This window comes from Physeter macrocephalus, unplaced genomic scaffold (assembly GCF_002837175.3).
Source record: "Physeter macrocephalus isolate SW-GA unplaced genomic scaffold, ASM283717v5 random_1731, whole genome shotgun sequence".
Taxonomy (NCBI): Eukaryota; Metazoa; Chordata; class Mammalia; order Artiodactyla; family Physeteridae; genus Physeter; species Physeter macrocephalus.
In genome coordinates, this window is record NW_021146532.1 from 1 (window position 1) to 17048 (window position 17048).

The 17048-nt window shown below is 45.3% G+C and overlaps 1 protein-coding gene across 3 annotated transcripts; it reads right to left on the minus strand.

Annotated features, from left to right (window-relative positions):
- Positions 1 to 219: 219 nt before the first annotated feature.
- On the minus strand, positions 220 to 17006 carry LOC102994322 (HLA class II histocompatibility antigen, DM alpha chain). 3 transcript variants are annotated; one of them, XM_028486749.2, is made up of 6 exons: positions 15699 to 17006; positions 14044 to 14210; positions 2912 to 3196; positions 1196 to 1474; positions 845 to 970; positions 220 to 497 (listed from the first exon to the last, which is right to left on the minus strand). In XM_028486749.2, the coding sequence occupies exons 2-6, from the start codon at positions 14066 to 14068 to the stop codon at positions 493 to 495; spliced, it is 720 nt and encodes a 239-aa protein (XP_028342550.1). In that variant the 5' UTR covers positions 14069 to 14210; positions 15699 to 17006; the 3' UTR covers positions 220 to 492. The 3 variants fall into 3 exon arrangements, with proteins under 3 accessions (XP_028342550.1, XP_028342549.1, XP_028342551.1); XM_028486748.1 differs by lacking the exons at positions 14044 to 14210; positions 15699 to 17006 and adding an exon at positions 4387 to 4700; XM_028486750.1 differs by lacking the exons at positions 845 to 970; positions 14044 to 14210; positions 15699 to 17006 and adding an exon at positions 4387 to 4700.
- Between the last annotated feature and the right edge of the window lie 42 nt (positions 17007 to 17048).

Here is a 17048-nt window from a genome sequence, read left to right on the forward strand (position 1 = left end):
GGAGTAAAAGCCATCATGCTGTACTGAGACCAGGGAACAGGAATCAGCTGAGGAATTAGGGGTTTTCCCATTTCTCTCCCTAACGAGGGCAGACGTGTCAGGTTAAGGCTTGTTGAAATTGACATGACAACTTACTCAAGTTAAAATATCCAGAAATAAATATCATGAGTGAAAAAAGAAGCCACACTGATATTAAGAAATGAGATTTATTGCCTTGACATGGCAGTGATGTGGTCATGATAGGAAAGCCACTCTGGGTTCCCCTGGATGCAAAAGCCCAGGGACAGCAGAGCCCCCAGCTGAGAATCCTGTACACACACACACACAAACACACACACACACACACACACACACACACACACACACACACCCTGGGGGGAGGCCCAGGGCCTCCTGCTCTGAGAAGGAGAGATCCTGGGTAGATGTGAGAAACTTGAACACCTCTTGCTTGGATGGGTGCAGCTGTTGGCCTCAGACTCTGGTCAGGAAGAGTCAGTCTGAGGAGAGAGAAATATGGAGGAAAGCCATCAGGGGGATCCTCCTTGTCCCCAAAGGCCCGTTCTGGCCTGCAACACACCCTATAGAAGTTGATCTCTCCTTCTCTCCAAATCAACTCCAAGCACCCTTCCTCCAGCCCCCCCACATCACTCCTCTCCCACGCAAAGCCATTCTCATGACCTAGAACTGGGTGTGTGTATTTGGGACCTCAACCAGGAGGATGTCCCACGGTGCCCGACACAGGCCTCCCCACCAAGGGCCTGAGGACCACTGTATGCGCTCCCCAGGCCACAGGTCGGTCCCGGCACACCCACACATGCCCTCTTCAGATGCCCTGACATATCACCTGAGCAAGGTTTTCGGAAGTAAATGATGAGGACTAAGCCAACAATGATACCCAGCACACCCAGGCCAAAGGCTACGCCGCACAGCACGTTCTCCAGAAGATCGGAGGGCAGCGCATTCTGGGGAACTAGAGCAAAAGGGGAGCCGGTCAGCCCAGAGACCTGGTTGGGGAGCCCCAGGGGAATGATGCGGGTGTCTGGGATGACAAGGGAGAAACTGAGGCATGGAAGATTGAGGTCAGCTCAGAGTGAGAACAGACTAAACAAGGGCCCAGTGGAGAAAGAAGTCCTCCTGTGGGTCTACCCCCTTCTGCCCCCCAAAGGAACTAGGCTTCCACGGAGAAGTGTCTCACCCCAAAAGGCGATTGCTGTGTAGCTGTCAAGCTCATGAGTCACGATGCAGGAGAAAATATCACCGGGTGCTGGTGTGAAGTTTAAGTAAGAAAAGGCCTGGAAGGTGAGTCCATCGACGGCTGAGACAAAAGTGGGACTTGCTCCTTCCACAGGGGCCGAATCATGCTGCCAGTTCACAGTCAGTGTGGGTGGGAAGAGGTTACTGATGAAACAGACCAGTGTGTTGGGCTTGCCAAACTCCAGGGGCTTCAGAGTGAACACCTCAGCGATGGGGAGCCCTGTGGGGGTACTGAGGTGAGGGAAAGAAGCGACTAACTTAGATGGGACCCCTGTGTGTGGAGGAGATGTGGCATACGGAGGGGACACGAGACGGGGGGGAGCTAGGGCTCTGAGGGAGGTCTTCGTCTAGGCAAGAACCAGACCTGGACCAGAGCCAGGCCACTCTGGACCCTCCACCCTGACTTCCTGCAGCACTTCCTGTCTGGACCTCACATCAGCAACTGATCACATGCTGTCTTCTCATTAAAATGCAGGCATATTTTAATTAGGACTTTGGGATGAACAGATACCCACTACTATATATAAGATCGATAATCAACAGGGACTTACTGTATAGCACAGGGAAATCTACTTGATACTCTGTAATAACCTATATGGGAGAAGAATCTGAGAAAGAATGGACATATGTATACGTATAACTGAATCACTTTGTTGTGCCCCTGAAACTAACACAACATTGTAAATCAACTATATTCTAATATAAAATAAAAATTAAATTTAAGAAAATAAAGATAACCACCACCACCACCAAAAAAAAAAAAAACCAATCAGTAAAAAAAATTGAAAATACTAATTTTAAGGGTAGTTTCAAGGAACTATATGTTTGGATATATTTGAAAGACATCCTGATCACATCCATGCTTTTTTAAAATTTACCTCATCATCCAATTAATGTCAACTCAGTTTTGATATGGTATCGTAGTTTAAATCTTGGCAAATGTACATTAAAAATACATTATGATTGCAAACTATTACGTTTAGAATGGATGGACAATAGGTCCTGCTGTGTGGCACGGGGAACTATATCCAATTTCCTGGGATAAAGGAATGTATGTATGTGTATGGCTGGGTCACTTTGCTGTGCTGCAGAGATTGGCACAGCATTGTGGATCAACTATACTTCAATTTAAAAAAAAACACATTATGATGCTCAAACAAATATGGTAGAATAATAAAATAAATAATCATTAACAGAGCTTGATTAACCTATGTAGTTAAGCCTAGTTTACCAAGGCAGTTAGTACCATTTCACTACCTCAGCTGGGGCTTTCATCTACTATGATCCATCAGCATTTCCTAATAAACTCAAATTTTTTTGAAAAAAAATAATAAAATAAAATGTAGGCACATCATCAGATGCTTCTATTCTCCCCTCCATCTTGCTGAGCATCGTAACACAAGCCCTAATACTCAGTAGGCATCAGTTGGTCTCTGCTGAATTCATCAAGTTCCATAGTTTTGAATGCCTACTACATCCCAGGGACTTTTCTTCTGCCCCACAACAAAAACAGAGTACAGATCATGGGTGGTAGAAAAATCAATATCCAAGGAGAGAATCAGAAAGCAGGAGAGGATGGGGAGCTGGTGAGAAGAGGAGTAATTCAGTGTATCATGGGGTTAAGAGGGCAGCCCACCCCCACAAAAAACCCCCTGACCTCTAGACACTGGGATTTGCCCGTCAAGCTCTGGGCCAATTTCCTCGATGATCGCCCTGCAGAATGCTTTGTCAAAGAAAATGTTAGAAGTATCTCGAGGCTTGTGAGCCCAGTCAGCAAATTCTGGCAGGCGAGGCACTCGGATATTCTGGGAAAAGTCGAAGAAGAAAAGCTGGTCCTCGTTGTAGGCTTCGGAGAGCCCCACGCTGGGACTCCCGTTCTGGCAGTACATTGTGTGCAGGAACGTGTGGTTTTGCAGCTCATCCCTCCACCCTGGAGTAGGAGCTGCAAAAGAGACAGAGTGGTGTCCAAGGAGGTGGGAGCCTCCTCCTCATTAGCTTAGAAACCACCAAGGCCTGCTTCATGTAGAGGGGGGAGAGGTGGGTTGCCTCCCAGTGGGAGCAGAAAAGAAATTACGGGATCTCGCCAAACTTACCCAGCCCATAAAAAGGCCAACTGTCTAAAGTTGTAACAAGTAATTCAGAATCACAATGTTGGTTGTATCTTTGTGCCTAAAGGCACCCAGCCAAAGAGGTAAGTGGCGGCTGAAATCTAACCTGCATTCTGCTCACCAAGCCATGCATCCTGGCATAGGGTTACATCCTCCCAAAGGTCTCCACCTTTGCCTGATCCCCAGGAGGCCATCCTATTGACTTGTGAAGGGCCTGGATGGCTTCCCAGTCTTCACGTGGATATGTGAAGGAATGGTGGTGGCCTCCCTAAGCCATAGATGGCACTGCTGCATCCCATCCCCAGACACACATTGCAGGCTGAAAAGCCACTCTCCAGGCTTCTTTTCAGCCGCTTCGTTGGCACCAGGCCTCTCTGAAAATACCTTCCCCTCCCTCAACCCTGCAGACCTTGCAAAGACAGGACTGGGGGAATGGCACCATAGCTGCAGGAAATCATCTCTAATTCTTTGAAACTCCTGGCAGGAATCTCCCCAGCCAGGAGGAAATCTTCTACTCAAAACCCAATATACAGAATGATAGAGTAAGAGGGGTCTTCCAGATTCTTCTTCCATTCTGCCCCATCCTTTTCAAAGAAGGAACTAAGGACCAATAAAGTTAAGAGATTTTTCAAGAATCATAAGGTGAATTGATGACAGAGTGCAGAGTAGACTCCTAAGTAGGAACAGTGGAAATAACATTTGTTTTGCTCAAATCCTAGCTCTACCACTTTCCAACGGGGTGAACTTCCACAAGTTACTTAAACTCTGAGTCTCATTTCCTTCATCTGGAAAGTGGATATACTAATCTCTGCTTCAAGAGATTGTCTTCAATAAAACCTACAAAGCACCTCTGGCATTGTTTGCCATCCATCCATAGTATAGCTCTCTTTCTCAATTCTGCTGTCGTTTCCACTCTCTCATAATGCTTTCACCACTTACAAAGCACTTTCACCACTTTCAAATGCCCCAGCTCCCTAGGTTCTACCCCTGTCAGGATGGAAGTAAAGGGGAGGTACTGCCATACCTTCAGGGGCAGTCCAGGACTGGGGCAGCAGCCACAGAAGGGGTAGCAGCCGTAGCAGCGCAGCTCCCTGGCTCAGTTCATGATCCATATCTTCACACCTCCCAGTGGGCTTGGAGCTACCAGACTGCTGACCCAGGTCCCCAGATTCCTTCCCAGATCATGTTTCTCCAGCTCACTTCCCATAACTGCCCTTGTCATTCTGGCTAAGCCAATCACAGAAAGTGTAGGGTTTGACGTCATCGGTCGCTGGGGAGAGACCAGGATCGAGCACCCTTCTTAGGACTTGGCTCTTTTACCAGGCCAGCCTAGGCGCTGTAGATGGGTTGGGGAGGCAGTGGAGGAATGTCTGCCTCCTGGTGGGGATTCCTCTTTAGTATCTGGCAGTCAGCCTCAGCCTGTAACCACACCAAGGGACTCCTCTGAGCAGCACCGCCCTGTGGCCAAATAATAAACTGGGAAAGTTCATCTTCCCATGGTAACCCCCCAGGGCTCTTCAGACCCTGTCTTCTCCCTCCCAAGGCCCCTCCTCTTTCTCACAAAATTTATTCTCCTTCAGGGTTTAGCTCTCTTCCTTCTGCAGAAATAGACTGAAAATGTAACAAGCGTTAGGTCCAGGGCTAGAAATACCAAGATGAATAAGGCATATTCCTGCTTTCAAAGAGTTTACAATCTAAGTTGGGGGGAGTGGGGGTGGTCACTGAATAAATAATTACATACAATGTAACGTATTCAAATAAGACCATGCCAAGTGTGTGTTTTTTTGTTTTTTTTTTTTTGCGGTACGCGGGCCTCTCACTGTTGCGGAGCACAGGCTCCGGACGCAGAGGCTCAGCAGCCATGGCTCACGGGCCCAGCCGCTCCGCAGCATGTGGGATCTTCCCGGACCGGGGCACGAACCCGTGTTCCCTGCATCGGCAGGCGGACTCTAAACCACTGCGCCACCAGGGAAGCCCGGAGGCCCCTCTTGAAATCCACCTATGGTGTCTGGGTGGAAGGGTCCTGATTTGGGATGGAGAGTCTTGCTTACGAATCCCTGTCTCCATAGGCCTGCAGCGCATCTGGGCGGCATCAGCAGGGGTAAGGTCAGGGAGAGGAGGCATGACCTCTGAGTTGACCCCCCACCTTTGTGCCTGCCCAGGTCTCCTCTGCTCAGGCCAGGGCTGACCTTGCAAGGCCTGTGGCTCTACCTTTTTGGTTCTGGGCTGAGGATATGCTGCCTTTTAAGGCTCAGTGGGGTGACCTGGGAGAGGGAGCAGGAGGCCAGGTGTGCGCATGAGTGGACGTGGTGGTTTCGCTCACCCTTTGTCACCCGCCACCCTCCCGCCTGCAGCCCCGAGCTCACCCATGGGCGTGCCAATGCCGTAGCCCTTGGAGTCTATGAGGCCCCCGATCTGGGTGAGGTTGCAGTTCCTCTGGGTGACGTACTCGATGGTGGTGGACTCCATGAGCAGCGCATAGTCGGCTGTCAGCGTCCGCTGGATGCCCTCCTCATTGTTTTTCACCAGTGCCGAGGGCTTGCTGCTCATGAAGGCCCACATCTTCTCGAAAGTGGAGATCTTGGATTTCTGGGCCATGGGGAGGGATGAGGGGTGGTGGGCAGGCGGACGCGCAACCACTGCGCCACCAGGGAAGCCCCCCAAGTGTGTTTTGAAAGTAGTAATTTCATGAGGATGGAGAAATACGTGGGATGTAATCAGGAAGGCTGCTAAGAGTCTTGAAGGAAAAACAGACCAGCAGAATGTGAGAGAAGAGAAAAGCCTTCCAGGGCAAGGGGTAGGCAAATGGGTGAAGGTCAAAGGCATTCAGAGCTCCTTTCTTTGGAGACCTCTGTATAGTTGGACATGAATGTTTGGAGGCTGCTCATGTTTCCCTGTTTGGTAACGGGCAGGGGGTGGGGGTGGGGTGTCAAGATGAGATAAAAAAAAATTTTTTTTTTGAGGAATTACTCACTTTTTTTTTTTTAATTTTGATTGGGGTATAGTTGATTTAAGATGAACTAGAAATTTAGGCAAGAGCCAGATCACATAGGCTCTGTTATGCCACAAGGAGGGTGTTTTTGTTTTATGTTTTTGGGGGGTTTTTTGTCAAGCCGGGAGGCATGCGAGATCTTAGTTTCCTGACCAGGGATGGAACCCGTGCCCCCTGCAGTGAAAGTGCAGAGTCTTAACCACTGGACCGCCAGGGAAGTCCCAAGGAGGGTGTTTTTTATTTTACAGATGATAGAGACTTTAAACCGAAGGGTGACACAATCATTTTTAACATTTTAGAAAAATCGTTCTGATGCTTCCAATAATGGACTGGAGCTTGAAAAGAACTGAGGCCAAACTGCTGGTCAAGAGCCCACACATGGACTTTGTGATGTATATGACATCAAAATTAAAAGTTGCACACACACATACACACACACTGCCCTCTGGTAGCAGCATAGCAATACTTTAGGCGAGACATGGTAAGAGCCTGAATTAAGTCTTGAACAGAGGAGATGGAGGGAATCAAATATTGATGTAATTAGGAAGTCGAATCTAAAGCGCTTGGCTGATGATTAGATGTGGAGGGGTCAAGGAGAGGTATCACCAAGGTCTCCAGCCTAGGTGGCTGATCAATGATGGACTGAGTTGAAATAGAAAAGAAAGTCATAGAAGCAGAGAATTAAGTTCGGTTTTGTGTTGACTTTGAGGTGCCAGGGTAACCAGGAGGCATGAGGTAGATGGGTATGGATCTCAGGTGTGGGCTGAAGAACCTTAATTTGGGAGTCATCTGCACAAATGCTGAAGCAGAGGCAGTGGACAAGATCACCCACGCAGACTGTGCAGAGGGAGGGGGAAGTGACACAAGGACACAGGTCGGATTGGGTTCAAACCTCAACCTCATACCAATTATTCAGTATCATCCAGGATCCAGTCAGGAAGGTATGATCATTCTAGGTATTTCAGATTGAGGGGATTTAATATAGAGATTGGTTACAAAGGTATTTTTAAAAAGGCAAGACACGCAAGAGGGAAGAAGAGAGAGGCTGGAGGTGCAAATAGGAAAGAGGAAAACCTGGAAATCAGAAGCAGCTTTCACCCCTGAGCTGGAATTCATGTCTACAACCTGCTGTTGTCCTGGAGGAGACACCATCACAGTCACTTCTGGATCTACCAAAAAGGTGCCGTCTCCATCAAAGCTAGATCAGTGAGAAGGTATTTCCCCTGCCCGGCAAGCTGGAGTCCAGAATCACCCATTCTTGCTGCTGGTACCAGGAGCTGCCACTCTCTTAGAAACTAAAGCAGGAAGCTTCTTGGTTTCTCCTGCCATCTGATCTCCCACCCGTACCTCCTACTGAGAGAATCTAACAGAAGCCAACAGTCCAGGAAGGCTGGGAAATACATGGCCAAGCAGTCCAGAACACAGTATAGGAGGCTGGGCTTGGCACTGATGCTAGATAATAAGCAGGTCACTGAAATACACTAATTTGTAAGAATCTGGTGGCACTAGGAGCATCCAGAGAGCTAAGAGAAGAATAAAGAAGAAGCAGATGTAGAGAAATAGAGGTGTTCCATGAAAAAGGGCAAGGTCAGCATTATCAAATGCTACTCAGAAGTCAAGGGAGGACGGGAAAGTGTCCTTAGATTTGGTAATTATGATATGGGTGACAAATGTGTTGAGAGCAGTTTCAGCGTTGGAGTGGGAGTGGACTCCAGATTGTGGTGGGCTGAGAAGTAAGTGGGAGGTGAGGAAGAAACTGTCAGTGTATATGCTGCAAGTCTGATAGAGAAGAAAAAGAAAGACATAAGGGGTGGGGGAAGAGGCAGTGAGAAAGATCTAATGTGGCAATTAAGTAATCTTAGAAATCAATCTATGTGAATATGGTCCTTTCAAAATCCATACTCCCTTTTGAGAAACAAATAACAGCAGCCATAACAGTCCCAAACAAAAACACCCCCATGACCTCCTGCATATTCTGAAAAGGATACATATGTGTGTGTGAGTGTGTGTATGTGTGGTGGGGGTGGGCAGAGTGCCAGGGTTGGGCTGGGCTTGGAAATCATTGTGTTACACTCCAAAAAAAAAAAAAAAAGTAGAACAGTTTCCTAAAGTCTCATCCTTTGTGGATTAATCTGTCAGTAGCTCCTGCGGTGGGGAAGATTCAGCCCCTTAGGAAAGTATTGATAGAAAGGAGGTCTATTGACATCACCAGAACTGCTGGTGGAGATAGATGACACATGGCCACCTGGAGTTCTAAACCAGCGGTGAGCAAATATTTTCTGTAAAAGACCCGATAGCAAATCTTTGTTCCTTGGAGTTTTGTTCTTAACCTTTTTACTAAGGAACACTGAAACTTAAATTTCATATAATTTCATATTATTAATTCATATAATTAAATTTCATATAATTTTCATGAGTCACAAAATAGAATTCGTTTGCTTTTTTTTTCACATTTACAAATGTGAAAACCGTTCTGAGTTCTTGGGCCATATAAAAATATATGGGCTGACTTTTGCTCAGAAACCACTGTTTGCTGAACATTGTTCTATGTGTGGTCAGAAATGGGATGCGGGACCCAAAATAAACCCACCCTCCAAAGAGCCCCATTCCTTTTTGGGGGTGGCAATTGGTTAATGAATGTATCATGTCCCAGATACAACACTGTTTGGAAGGATGTCTGGGGGAGGAGGGGGCACAGGAGGAAGAGGACTGGTGGGAGGGCTAGGAACAGTTAGAGCAGACCCTGCAACTACTCTGGGTGGAAGGAATGAGGCAAAGGGGGTCCAAGTTCTCCACCGAGAGTACAGTGTAGACAAGTCCAGCATGCGGAGAAATGTAACTACCCATCATCAAGATGAAGGCAAGGTTGTGGTTAACTTCTTTCTCTCCCAAAACAAATGGGAACCAGTTCAAACATTTATAACTACCGTTCCCTCTGTGTAATCCTCTTCCTGTCAGGACCCTGCAACAACCTCCATTAATACATATCTCAAAAATAATCTCTCATGGGCTTCCCTGGTGGCGCAATGATTGAGAGTCCGCCTGCCAATGCAGGGGACACGGGTTCGTGCCCCGGTCCGGGAAGATCCCACGTGCCGCGGAGCGGCTGGGCCCGTGAGCCATGGCTGCTGAGCCTGCCTGCGCGTGCGGAGCCTGTGCTCCGCAACGGGAGAGGCCTGCGTACCGCAAAAAAAAAACACAAAAGTCTCTCATCAGTCTGGGGAAGTGGGAATTGTGGTCAAGAGAAGGGCAAGGCTCCAGTTCTGCATGCCAGTAACTCATAATGCAGGGGACACGGGTTCGTGCCCCGGTCCGGGAAGATCGAACCCACATGCCGCCGAGCGGCCCGGTCAGCCATGGCTGCTGAGCCTGCCTGCGCGTGCGGAGCCTGTGCTCCGCAACGGGAGAGGCCTGCGTACCGCAAAAAAAAAACACAAAAGTCTCTCATCAGTCTGGGGAAGTGGGAATTGTGGTCAAGAGAAGGGCAAGGCTCCAGTTCTGCATGCCAGTAACTCATTGTCTTTGGTCATGAGACATGAATGCCTCTGAAAATAAAGGCATCACACCTGTAAACCCAGTAGGTCACAGCTTTCTAACACTCAGCTCTCCATCCCTTCCTACTCCTGCCCCATTTTCTTTCTCTTGACAGAGCCAAGTTTCCTGAAAAAGCCATGGGCAACCATCTCTCTACTTTCATACTTTCCATTTAATCCTTAACACTCAACAATGAAGTGGTTCAACATCTTTGTGATGCTAAATCAAATGGACTCTTTGCAGTCTTGGCAACATTTGACACTCTTGGCCATGCCCTCCTTCCTAAAACGATCTATTTTTTTTGGCATCCCTGACAGCACTCTCTCCTAGTTTTTCCTCCCACTCCTCTGGCATCTTGTCACCTTCATTGACTCCTCTTTTTCAGCTACCCCTTAAGTGTTGGTATCCCTGGAGTTTTGTCCTCATCTTCTTTTCTTCTTATACTATACCCCTGCTCTCAATGGCATCTACTCCCACTTGTCTTCCGTTACCATCTATTTGCCGACGTTTTCCAAATTTCCCCCTTCAGCTCAGATCTGGCTCTGATTCCACACCATCCATACACCCAACTGCCTTTAGGTATCTCCACTTGGATGCTGTACAACAGCAGTTCTCAAACTGTACTCTCCACAAAATAGGGTCCCTCAAGAAATTGTTTAAAATGTAAATTCGATAGTAGCAATTTTTCATTTTTAAATTTATTTCAACACAGATGTAATAAAACACCAAACATGTTTACATAGTAATTTTTATTATGTAATAATTTATTATATTTAATAAGGTTATTTTTGGTTGTAAGCAACAGAAACCAACTCTAGCTAACTTAACTTTGAAGAGGCGATTTATTGGACGGATACAGAGCTAGCTCAGAAAATCAAAAGATGGGTGGAATCAGCTAGGCTCAGGAAGAGGAGCCACAGGGTCCTTAGCAGCAAGGGTTGAGTTGCCATTAATATGCCGCACCTTCAATGTCCTCCAGCCTCTATCTTTCAAATTTCACGTTGCTGAGAGGGACAATCTGCCGGGCTCAGCTTGTATCAGGTGTGGACCTCCGGATCAATTAGTGGTGGCCGGGCACAGTATCACCTCTGTGTCTTAGAGCTTTTCCCAGAGAAGCGAGAATTACCACGAACCAACCACCTCATTATAATTATCTTAAACATACGGCATCCCAGACAATTGCGTTAGATCATCTGAGGCATAAACGTGACGTTAAGTCTGTGCATTAACACTCAGAAAGCATCTCCCAATTAACTGCCCGAGTGATATATGTCATCTACTTGACCTCTGGTCTGTCACAAGTCTTGCCACAAATTCAAAATATACTTATGACCTCAGTGTTGATTAATTATATAATTATAATATTTACATTCCACTAACTGATTTCCTTTGGATCTATGACTAAGTTTAATTTTTTTTTTTACTATGGAAAATTTCAAACATACACAAAAGAATCTAGTAAGCCTCCACGTACTCTTGTTTAAGTTCCAACAATTTTCAACAATTGTTTCAACAATTTTCAACATTCTAAAAGTCTTCCATTATTGTTTCATCTATTCTCCTGTTCCACACTTTTTCTTTTTTTCTGGAATATTTAAACAAATTCTATCATTATATTTCACCAGGAAACTTTTCTATGGGTATTTATAATGACTTTTTCCTTAACGTAACTACCATCCTATCACCACAAGCAACAAAATTAAAAATGATTGCTTAACTTCCTTTAACGCAATCTGTGTTCATTTTTCCCCAACTATCTCAAAAATGCCTAAGGGAACGTTTTAAATGAAAAGCAGTCTTGTGGTTTTCAAACTGTGCCTTCATATTTTAAAATTTAGTGAGTTTTCTATTTTACATGATGTCTCATAAACCTCTGTTGAATGTTCAATAATGAATTTTTAGGCAAATTAAGTTCAGGAATTACTACACTGAATGTACCTCTATCTCAAAATTTACAAAGCTAAACTCACCACCTTCCCTTCCCAGCATGTTTAAGCTCCCGTATTCAAGACCTCAGTGTGTAAGGTAACTGTCCACCCAATCAGATGAGTCACAAATACGGCAGTCAACCTCGACAACTTCATCTTCCTCAAAACTTCGCAACCAACTGTTCACCAAGTCCTATCAATTCTACCTCTTCCATATCTCTTTAGTCTGTCCTCCATTCCCACTAGTTCAGGCCCTCATTGGTTTGCTTGTCTTTTTCCTGGATCACTGCAATTTTCTTAGAACTGATCTTTCTCCAATCTTATTCTTATTTTCCAGTGCTGCCGCAGGGATCTTATTAGGCACATTTGATCACATCATACATTTGCAAGAAAGCCTTCAATGACTCTCTACAATCTGCTTTCCTTGGCATGATCCTTAATGATCTGGATCCACTTAACCTATCTCTATACATCCTTTGAGACGAAATCTCACCTCCCTCAGGGAGCCTTGGAACCCAGAGTGGAGATGAGTGACTTCTTCAGTATGCTTCCGCAGCACCAGCCTGTCCTTACCATCATTTGTATTGTATTATGCTCTTCTGTTTATGTCTGCTTCGGTCACCTCACTTCCACTGCAAGGTCTCAAGGATCTCTTCCTGTTTTTTTTCCATTTTCAGCATTTACCAAGAAGGCCCACCAGCAAGTGACTACTCATTGGATGAATAAATGGGCTGTTGGTTACTGAAGGTGTTGAAGCTGGGCCTAGAAGAGCCTTCAAGCATTAGATGAATGATAGGTCATTCCTTCTAACATGGATATTTCAGCAGTAAATCTGGGGTTCCCTGGTGGTGCAGTGGTTAGGAATCCGCCTGCCAATGCAGGGGACACGGGTTTGGGCCCCGGTCCAGGAAGATCCCACATGCCTGCCACAGAACAACTAAGCCCACGTGCCACAACTACTGAACCTGTGCTCTAGAGCCCACAAGCCACAACTACTGAACCCTCGTGCCACAACTACTGAAGCCCGCGCGCCTAGAGCCCGTGCTCTGCAATAAGAGAAACCACCGCAATGAGAAGCCCACGCACTGCAACAAAGAGTAGCCCCCGCTCACTGCAACTAGAGAAAGCCCACGCGCAGCAACGAAGACCCAACACAGCCAAAAAAAAAAAAAAAAACAACAGTAAATCTTACCAGGCATGTCTGTGGGCCACTCTACAGACGTCTTCACTCCCACTGCCTTCCCTGTGCACCCCACTCCTCTTCCCATTTTCTTCCTCCTCCCTGTCACAGCCTAATTCAGAGACTAAACCTGGCCATCCAGCTCCCACCTTTACCCTCATTCCCAGCTCAGTGATCTCTTCACATCCATATTCATTGTTCCCTTTTAACGGTATTACTTGAATACAGCAATCCTGTCAACTGCACTACAAGGTTGGAATTTATTATTGCCATTATATAAACAAGAAATCTGCAGCTCAACAAGGTTCATTTATTTAGCAAATATTTATTGATTACTCTCTATGTATCTGGTAGTATGCTGGGCACCAGACAACTACATGACCAAACTTATAATCTAATGAAAACAGAGGCATTAAACAAATAATCATACGAACCTACAGAAACAAATTGTAAAAGGTACTGTGAAGGAAAAGAACTGAGATCCATAAGAGATACTAAGTGAAACGGGGAACCTAGTGATATTAAGATGGGATCTGAAGGGTGAGTAGGAGTTAGCCAGGCAGAGGGGAAGAAGAGGAAGGCCCTGAGGCAGGCAAAGGGCTGGCTCCTTCAGGGAGCTGTGGCTGGCATATTATTAGTGAATAAGAGAGCAAAGACAGCAGATGAGGCCAGAGGCAGGAAGAAGCAAGACCACGTGGGACCTCACGGACCACAGCGAGGTTTGCATTCTCCTCTAAGTGTGATTGATTCTAATGCTATTCTAATGCTACTTTATTCCTTTTCATTCCATGGGTGAATACGTGCTGTGATTCCTACCTGACCTACCTCCGGTCTCTCCAAAGCCAATCCATGGTGCACACTGGTGCCAAGTAACTTCCTATAAAGGTAGCTCTTCCTTCCCCTCTCAAAACTTAAATAGCTCCCCCCTTTTTACGAGATTCAGTCTGAATTACTTGGCCTGGGTTTTTCAGGTTCCCCATACTCTGAATTCTATCCCCAGACTACAAAACTGCTCTCCAATATCAGTAATGATCCCCAATCACCAACCTAGTGAGATTTCCCCTTTCTTCATTCTCTCACACCCTCTGCAGGATCTTTTCTCTTCATTCAATCAGAACAGGCGTTTTTGGGAATTCCCTGGCGGTCCAGTGGTTAGGGCTCCGTGCGTTCACTGCCGGGACCCAGGTTCAATCTCTGGACAGGGAACTAAGATCCTGCAAGCCGCATGGTGTGGCGAAAAAAAAAAGAAAAAAAAGAACAGGGGTTCTTAACCTGCAGTCCACATGCCATAAAATTCAGGGGTCCATGAACTTGGATGGAACAAAAAGAGTCACCTTTATTTTCAAGAACATCTAATTAACTGAAACTTAATTTTATGAATGTAGAAAACAAGTCTTTGTAGTACTAGCAGTACCTGCAATGTCATCATCAATAGAAATCACCATCAATGAATATTTTTATATCATAGACATCTCAAAATACCTCTACAACTATGAGTTTAGACCTACATAAATCATTTTATTTACTGTATTAGTATTCTATTAATAAGGGAATACATTATTACTAGATCGTCACACATTTCTTTAAATATTTTGATAACTGTGTATTTTATTTATGCATTTGCAAATATTATTGTCAGACAAGGCCCAAAGGCTCCACCAAACTGCCAAAGAAGTCCATGGCACAAACAAGCTTAAAAACTCCTGATTAGTCATTCATTCAATAAACATGAAATCCTCACTGCAGCCCTCCCTGGTTCTGGCTTCCTCATATTATGTTGTTCTGCTTTTCCTTGTCTGAGGCTCTTACACTGGTTTCTCTTCCTATTCTTGCTCCCTGTGCGAGGATGTAACCCAGAGCATGATCTTTAACCCACAACTAAATTGTTCCATACTTCCTCCCTTATAAATCTCACCTACTTACCTGCATGACTGATTCAAACTACACCTCAAAGGTGACTCCCAAATCTACCTCTACTAATCTTTTTTTTCTCAAACTTCAATCTTTGATTTTAAAATACCTGCTGTGCCTAACAACCAGAATAACATACCACCCAGAGACAGATGGCCTGGGTTCAGATCCCAGCTCTGGACACTTATTAAACATGTAACTGTGAGTAAATTACTTAACATCTCTTGCTTCAGTCGCTTCATTTGAAAAATGGGAGTGATAACAATAGTATCTACTTTATAGGGTTATAAACATTAGAAGAGTTCCTACATGTAAAGCATTTATAATAGGGCCTGAGACATTTCAAAAATTCAATGCATTTTAGCTATCACCAGTCTCACCTCCTTCTAACACGTGGCATTTTTATCTGGTGTTTATTAACAGGTATAGTGATAGCCACTGGGGATATGAAGATAGAATTCCTATCTAATGACATAATTCCAATCAAGCCATCGCTCAAAAAAATTTCAGTGGCTCTCCACTAGGTCCAAACTTAACAGCACTGGAAATCACCATATTGTCTCAAATAAATGTAACTTCCAATCTCCTCCGGCTCTACTTCTTGTAGCTTATATTTTATTCGGGCCAGATTGGACTGCAGTGCTCTGTGAAAATGACCTGCTCTGTTCTGTCTTTCCTCACACCATCCCAGTGTCTCAAATGTTTATCTGACAACAATAACTTTGTCTATGATTATTTCCCCAATACTATGCATGGAGCCCCCCCTCCAAACACATACATTACAATCTTACCTAAGTCACATACTTATGTAAACATCAACTTCCTTCAACATTTGCTCACTTTGTGAGCACCTCATATTGGCCAGGTCCTGAGCCAGGAGCTGGGGGCATTTAAAATAAAAACAAAACAAAACAACATGGCCCTGTTCTCAAGATCAAAGTCTAGTAAGGGAGAGAAACATGTGGCATCACATATATGCCATTCACTATGAAAGGTGCAATCATAAGCGAAAGGGACACCAAGGGATGAGCAGTCAACTCAACTTGAAAGGCAAGGGTAGGCTTTTCAGATGATGGTATTTGGGATTAGATGGACTGGGGAAAAGCATTTTCATGTAGCGAGAGCAGTATGTGTAAAACACAGTGTAAAACAAAATAGTGTATCTGGGGAACAGTTCAATACGGCTGGAATATAGGGCCCAAGAGGAAGTGGCTAGACATGACACTGGAGAGGTAGGCAGACCTTTCTGGCAAGCACACGAATTTGGACTTTATCACACAGGCAATGAGAAATTAATATGGGGCTTAAACAGTAGCATATGGCTAGAGTTGTATTTTGGAAAGCTCATTCCTGGCAGTATTGTGGCAGAGGCAGAGAGAAAAATCTAGAGCAGCACTGTTCGAGAGAACTTTCTTCAATGATGGAAATGTTCTATAATTTGTGCTATCCAATATGATGGCCACTAGCCACACATGGCTAATGAGGACTTAAAATGAGGCTAGGGCATCTGAGGAACTAAATTTAAAACAGTATTTAATGTTAATTTAAACAGCCACTTGTGGCTACCATAGTGAACAGTGCAGCTTTAGAAATAAGGAAATCAGTTAGGAAGCTGTTGATACAGCTCAGGTGATAGGACTAGGACAGAGTGTGAGTCAATGGCTGTATTAGAGGCACAATGATAAGCCTAGGAAATATAATGCTGTGAGAAAAAGAAATCAAGAATGGCTCCCAGATTCCAGGCTTTTTGATTGAATAGCTGCCATCAACCTGGATAATACAGACAGAGCAGGTCTAGGGTACATACAGGTTGTATCAATTTTGAAAGTGTTGAAGTGTCTGAGGATTATCCAAGTGGTAAACCTCAGTAGTGAGTTTCGCTCAGGAGAGTCCTCTGAACTAAAAATACAGATCTGAGAGGTTCTGAGCCACTGAGATTAGAGACGATGAACAGAACTAGAAGCAAACTGAGGCAAAATCCTGGCAAACATCAACAGGGCCGAAGAAGAAGAGTCCACAAAGGAGACAAGAGGGAACAGTTGGACAAGCAGGAAAAGAAACAAGTGAGAGCTTCCCTGGTGGCGCAGTGGTTGAGAGTCCGCCTGCCGCTGCAGGGGACATGGGTTCGTGCCCCAGTCCGG

Excerpts from the sequence above, each read along its gene's own strand:
- LOC102994322 (XM_028486748.1), bottom strand. The coding sequence starts at position 4,474 with ATGGATCATGAACTGAGCCAGGGAGCTGCGCTGCTACGGCTGCTACCC. Across the intron at positions 3,197-4,386 it reads GTCCTGGACTGCCCCTGAAG|CTCCTACTCCAGGGTGGAGG; the intron begins GTATGGCAGTAC and ends TCTCTTTTGCAG. Across the intron at positions 1,475-2,911 it reads GCAAATCCCAGTGTCTAGAG|GGCTCCCCATCGCTGAGGTG; the intron begins GTCAGGGGGTTT and ends GTACCCCCACAG.